Genomic DNA, 5,962 nt, shown 5'->3' with positions numbered 1-5,962 from the left:
GGTGGGCCTGGGCGATGGATGGATCTCAGGAGAGGAAACCAGGAGAGGAGAAGCAGCAGCAGTTTGGTCAGGGACAGAGATCGGTACCTACTGTTATAGCAAGGGGCCAAGCCGCCTGATTCCCCCCAACACCAGGGACACCTCAAGCCAGGTCATACAAGGCAAGCTGCCCTGGAAGCCCGAGGGACCAGGGGCTGTGCAGCGTCACACGCTCACTTCTGTGTCCTCTGAGTTCGTTTGGGATTCTTTCTTCTGGGGTTCCACATCCACCACTTTCTCCACCTTAGTGGTGCCCACGAGGATGGCCAGTCGCTGTGCTACCGTCTTGGTGTCAGGGAACAGGATAAAGTTGTAGATCAGCGAAGCCAGGACAGCCCCTGTGAGGGGTCCCACCCAGAAGATCTGAGGAGACAGAAGTCGGCGTGAGCTGTCAGAAGCACAGGGTGATTTCAGAACCCTGCCTGCTCCCCTCAGCCCTGACAGGGACTCTCAATGCCTACAGGGGTGAGGACTATGAGCCCAGGGGAGAGGGGCCTTGCCTCCCCTGGAGGGTGCAGCCAAAGCTAAAGCTGAGGCTCCAGAGTCCTCTCCCACGGCTGCCTCTTCCTCTCACCTCTCCTGTTTTAGCCCTGACTGTTGCTGTTTCTATCTCTGCTTCTGTGTGGTCTATTTCTGTTTGTCTTTTTCTTTATTCAAGTTTGAAAATTGGTCCAGCTGGAGAAAGTGAAGAAGGAAACAGCCAGAACATAAAGCCTGAGCCAAGGCTCCAGCTTCTGCCCTGGCCCATTTCTTGTGAGTCCCTGGATACTGCAGGATATTGGAGCCGAAAGACAGACAAGCCGGGACGCTCACCTCGGCTTTATGAATGCAGGGAAATCTGCACTCCTGGGTGGTCTAAATGACCTGTGGATTTCCTGATGGTAAAACCCCCTAACTCTTCCTCCTGCCTAGTCCTCCACACTCCCGAGCCTACCAGCACAGAGTCTCACCCAGTGGACCGCGAACTTCCCCACAATGACGGCAGGACCGAAGGAGCGAGCTGGGTTCATGGAACAGCCAGTGAAGTAGATCTGGGGAAGAAGTTCAGGATCAGTATGAGAAGATTTGAGGCAGCCTGGGGGAGAACATTCCCCTCTGCCCTGGCTCAGACACCCCCTCCACTAGCCCCGTATTACAGGACACTCCCACAGGCCACAAGACATGAGAGGCTCAGGGAGAAAGAGGCACTTCCTGGCCTTCAGGGTTCTGTAGCTTCTGCAGGGAAGGCTCCAGTATGCAAACATGCATGGTGTCCTTCTTTGTCCCTTACCCCAATGAGGTGGCCCAGTGCCACAGAGGTCCCAATCATGGCAGCTGGGGAGCCCAAGGTCTGCCGACTGTCCGTGGAGGCGAAGACACAGAGCACCAGCTGCAGCGTCAGAATCAACTCCACGGCCACCGCCTGGCCGGTTGACGTGCTGTTGTGGACCTTGGGAGAGAGAAGTGTGCCAGAGTGGACATGGGCGCTGGCCATGGGACAGTGAGAGGCCCTGTATCAGTCTTCTCAGCCATGAGGGATGGCACTTACAGCCTCCGAACCCAAGGCTCCTATCATAGCCTGACGCCTGTTCCCTGTGGAAGTTACTTCCCCCACTCCGCCACTGAGTGAGGTCTGTGGTTCAGGGGTTGATACAGCAGTAAAGAACAAGAAAGCTTGAGGACAGACAGCTTGTGGGTAGCAGAGTAGGTAGAGCAGAGATGATTAGGGGCGGGAAGCAGGCCCCAGGAAACTGGGGAAATGGCTGAGCAAGGACACGCAATCCGAGCACTGTAAGTAAAGCAATTCTGGCCAGGGCCTCTCACTGTCCTGCAGTCCCAGTCCCGCCTGCTGTACAGGCCTTAGCTGCCTGGTCCTCCTGACTCCCTCCCCTCCCTGGGGCCTTTCTCTGCCCCATGCGTGCATCACACCACAGTTCCCTTCTTGTCCTGCCTAGATGAACGCCCAAGCCCATTCTTCTGGAACCCAGGGACCGGCTGGGAGCAGCAGCTAAGGAATGGTGGCTGCATTATTTCCCTCCCTGCCTTTGCTCCTGTCTAGCCTCCCACCCTGACCACCTGACTCTCTCCCATGCCCTATCACCTGCCACGTGCCCAGGCCTCTTTGCACCTACCACGTTGACTCCAAGGGTCTCTCGGACACCTCCTGGAGTTACCCCATAAAGAAGAGCAGCCCCAGCAGTGGCCCCTGCCAGCTGGGCGGCGATATAGGCCATAGCCCGAGGCAGAGAGATATGAGATCCCACGAGGTAAGCCAGTGTCACGGCAGGGTTGGCATGGGCCCCGCTGGTCTTCCAGGAGACCTGCACAGCCGTGGCCGTGGCCAGGTTGAAGGTGATGGCGATCTGCAGTACAGAAGGAAGGGCCACAGGCCAGGGCAGGACCGAGCCCACACCAAAGAACACGTATAGCCCCGTGGCCAGGAACTCAGCAAACAGTGCCTTGCTGATGGCAGTCCAAAGCCTGCCAGCCAGTAGGTAAGCCCTGCAACACAGCCCTGGCTCCATGTCTCCTCTCCTTGGCTTCAGGTCTGCCGTTCTTGCTCCTCCCTGACTCTCTCTGTCTCTTGTCCCCTGCCGGACTCACTGGCCTCACTTTCTGTGGCGGCGCCCCCAGCCTCCCGCACACTGCGGTCCTCAGGAGCAAGCTGCTCAGGCTGATGGGGAGCCTGCTGATGGCATTATGCGTGTCTGGGGGTGGGAGGTACAGAGGGCAGTGCTCACGTGCCTGCTCCACCTTGGACTCACCTGACAGGGGGGCCAGGCCAGTAAAGGGGTGACGCTGGGCACTGAGCTGGAACCTCCCAGGACAGCCAAACAGTGGCTGCCCAGAGAAGTCTAGCCTGAGACCCAGGGACTTGGGATGGATGTCAGGTCCCCAGTGTCAGCTCAGAGACAGCAGGATCACTGAGAACCCCAAGTCCAAGGCCTGCTTCAGGGTTTCCCATGTCCTAATCTTCTAGTTGCTTCCTCTGAAGAGGTGGGGTGTATTCTGTACCCCCATAAACCTAGATGTGAGATTAAGTTCTTTCTACCACTCCCATGTTGCAGATGTGGACAGAGTGAGTCAGATGTGGTCCTGGGTGTGTGGAAAGGAACAACGGACTTCCAGTTCACCATATAGTCTGCCGCATGTGGCCCCGAACATTTCTACTGTCACGGGTGGGGATTCCCTCCAGTTCTTCCCTCACTTCCTGCCTCTCTGTCTTCTCTCACTTCTGCCTCTCAGAGCCCCCCAAACCCTGTGACTTATTAGTAAGGTGGTTATCTACTTTTACGGCCTTCCTGGTCCTAAAGCGTCACCCGTGCCTAGGCTATATCCCTTTGTTCCCCAGCAGCATAAAAAGGCATTTTCTCAAACAGAGGTGTTCCCTCTGCGGAGCTTCCCAAGCAATACCCCCACCCTGTCCTGCCCCCGCCCCTGGCTGCCCCTGCTCACCCACAGACAGCCCTGGTTATCCTCAGGCTCCCCAGTCTGTCTCAAAATGCCCTCCCCTCCTCCCACTTTTTTTCCCCCTCACCTCAGTTTGGTGGCTCCTAAGAAGTATCCTTGACCCCTTTTCCCGATAAAGGCATCTAGCCCAGCTGGGTTTGAATCCCGCCTGCCTCCGGGCTGTACCCACCTCCTGCCACCCGGCAGCCAGTCTGTGTCCTCACTTCGCACTAGTCCGTTCTCCACACTACAGTCCGAATCGTGTTTCAAAAAGGCAGCAATCAGCTGGCCGCTGCCCTGCTGAGGTCTCTGCTGGGCCTCTGGCACCCTCTTCGGAGCTCTGAGACCAAGTGACAAGGTCCTCTGGGACCCCACTTGTCCAGCCTCCCCCAGCCTTCTTCCTTTGCCTCCCAGCATCCTGGGGTGAGCCCTCACCAATCCCTGACCAAAGCCCGGGTAACTCCTAACCCATCCCTGAGGTCAGCGTCCAGAGTCACCCGCTTCCGCCCCAGGTAAGGACATCTCTGTGTGTTGTCATCGTATCTAGGCATTTTTATAGACAAGCCAACACACGGTATTGCTACGGTGTTAATGTGTTTCCTCAAGAAGGTGATAAGCCCTCGGGGGAAGGAATCACATTTTGTTCGTCTCTCTATGTAGTGTCTTGCACGGAGACCGGGCTACACTGGATACTCAATAATGAGAGCAGGTTGGCTTCATTCTGGTCTGCTGTCCCTATGGCCGTCCTCCTGCCCCTCATAGGCCTGACCCCTTCAAAGGAGCCATCCAGTTCTGCACAGCCTCTGCTCTACCTCCCCCCATCTCAGTCCCGGGCAGATCGCACCCCCAGCGCCCCCCCTCTGTTCTTCCAGATGTCCCTGCCTTCCCTTCCTCTCCTCAGAGGAACCCGTGGTGTCTCGCTGGGCACAGCATGCTCTTACCAACACCCGGGTGCTGGTCCCCACCTTCTCCACAACTCCATTCTCATTCCCATCCACCTCTCTGCCTGGTCTGCGCTGCCAGGCCCAGCTGGCGGGACTGGACGCCACGAGGGCACAGCCGTAATGGTGGGTCTCCTCATCTGTGACTCTCAAGCCCAGCTTCCTGTTAACATGATAATCAGGAATGGGGGGGACGCCAGCTTGGAATCAGTTCCAGTCTCTTTTATGCTGGATACCCTTGACCACCCCCCGGGGGTGGGGGTGGGAGCTGAACCTGCTGGGGCCAGGCATCCATGTCCCCCTGGCCTCATCCGAGCAGAAGCTCTGCTCAGGGGCCCCAGATGATTCTCTCCCCTTGTTTGTTTGTTTGTTTGTTTGTTTGTTTCCTTTTTTGAGACAGGGTTTCTCTGTGAAAAGTCCTGGCTGTCCTGGAACTCACTCTGTAGACCTGGCTGGCCTTGAACTCACAGAGATCCGCCTGCCTCTGCCTCTCAAGGGCTGGGATTAATGCTCTCTCCACTCTGAGTATATGTATGCGCATGTAGTGTTCTGAAGACGACTTGCAGAGCCAGTTCTCTCAGGCCGGTCCTAGGGGTTGAACTCGGATCTTCAGGCTTGGCACGGTACCTCTACTCACTGCGCCACCCCACCCTGGCTATCTCCCCCATTCTTCAATCCTCTCTACTCTGCACAAACTCCCTGCTCCCTCTGACTTCCTGCAACTGTAGGTAAAGCCTGCCTGTACCTCCTTTCCTGCCTAGAGAGCCAGGCCACCAGCAAGCCTTCGCCCGCTTCTCCCCTTCTCTGTGAAGCCAATGTCCACTGCTGCGCCCCAGCGGTGAGGGAGCGTGAGATAATAACAGTTCTGACCGGAGACACTTCCTAGGTGTCTGTGGAAACTTCTCCCAACACGTGGGGTCATGAGAACGACACTCATTTAAAAGCAAGGTTCTGAGGTCACGGAAGCCTGGCAGCTGGTCGGGGCTCAGTACACATGGCAACAAACGCTTCTGTTTGCCTTATCAAAAGCTCTCCACACAGGCGACACTGCTGTTGGTTAACATCCAAAACCAGGGTAGGTCGGACCCGGGGACTGGTAAATAAATGGCCATTCTGCTTCTACCAGGCTCAACCGAGGAGAGGGCTGGGAAGCAGGCCTTTGGGGTACGCTGAGGGTACCCCTCAGTCTCCCTCATTTGTTGCTCAAGCCTACCTTCTCTCTGAAGCTCACTCTCACGCTGGTGGGGGGCGGGGGGCACCAGGGAAGGCTCCACAGGGGAACTGCCCTGAGAACCCTCTTGAGGGAGACACGGGAGAAATGTGTCTACGTCTACATCGTGGAGAGGGCTCAGCAGGGACCCGGTGTTTGTCCCAGCCATAGTAAAGAAGACAGGCAGGGGTGGGGGGGGGGGGACAGGAGAAAGCAATCTCTCCTTGCTTGTTGGACCCTGAGGTCAAAGGAAGCCATCGACGGTTTGATGGGCAGTGGGGTGACGTGACCAGTGTGGCACTTAGGAAGGATCTCTGGCATAAGAGAAAGACCCACCTCTTGT

The 5,962-nt window shown here is 56.9% G+C and overlaps 1 protein-coding gene across 1 annotated transcript; it reads right to left on the bottom strand.

The window, feature by feature from the left end:
* Positions 1-204: 204 nt before the first annotated feature.
* Positions 205-2,543, bottom strand: Aqp6 (aquaporin 6). Its single transcript, XM_036209043.1, has 4 exons — positions 2,151-2,543; positions 1,310-1,468; positions 990-1,070; positions 205-402 (listed from the first exon to the last, which is right to left on the bottom strand). The coding sequence occupies exons 1-4, from the start codon at positions 2,541-2,543 to the stop codon at positions 205-207; spliced, it is 831 nt and encodes a 276-aa protein (XP_036064936.1).
* Positions 2,544-5,962: the final 3,419 nt, after the last annotated feature.

The sequence above is a fragment of the Onychomys torridus genome, chromosome 16 (genome assembly GCF_903995425.1).
Source record: "Onychomys torridus chromosome 16, mOncTor1.1, whole genome shotgun sequence".
NCBI lineage: Eukaryota > Metazoa > Chordata > Mammalia > Rodentia > Cricetidae > Onychomys > Onychomys torridus.
This window is presented reverse-complemented; position numbering and strand designations above follow the sequence as displayed.

Bases quoted from the DNA above. Each gene is read 5' to 3' on its own strand.
- Aqp6 (XM_036209043.1), bottom strand. From the start codon at position 2,543: ATGGAGCCAGGGCTGTGTTGCAGGGCTTACCTACTGGCTGGCAGGCTT. The intron at 1,071-1,309 runs GTAAGGGACAAA...CTTCTTCCCCAG, and splicing joins CACTGGGCCACCTCATTGGG to ATCTACTTCACTGGCTGTTC. The intron at 403-989 runs GTGAGACTCTGT...CTGTCTCCTCAG, and splicing joins GGAAGTTCGCGGTCCACTGG to ATCTTCTGGGTGGGACCCCT.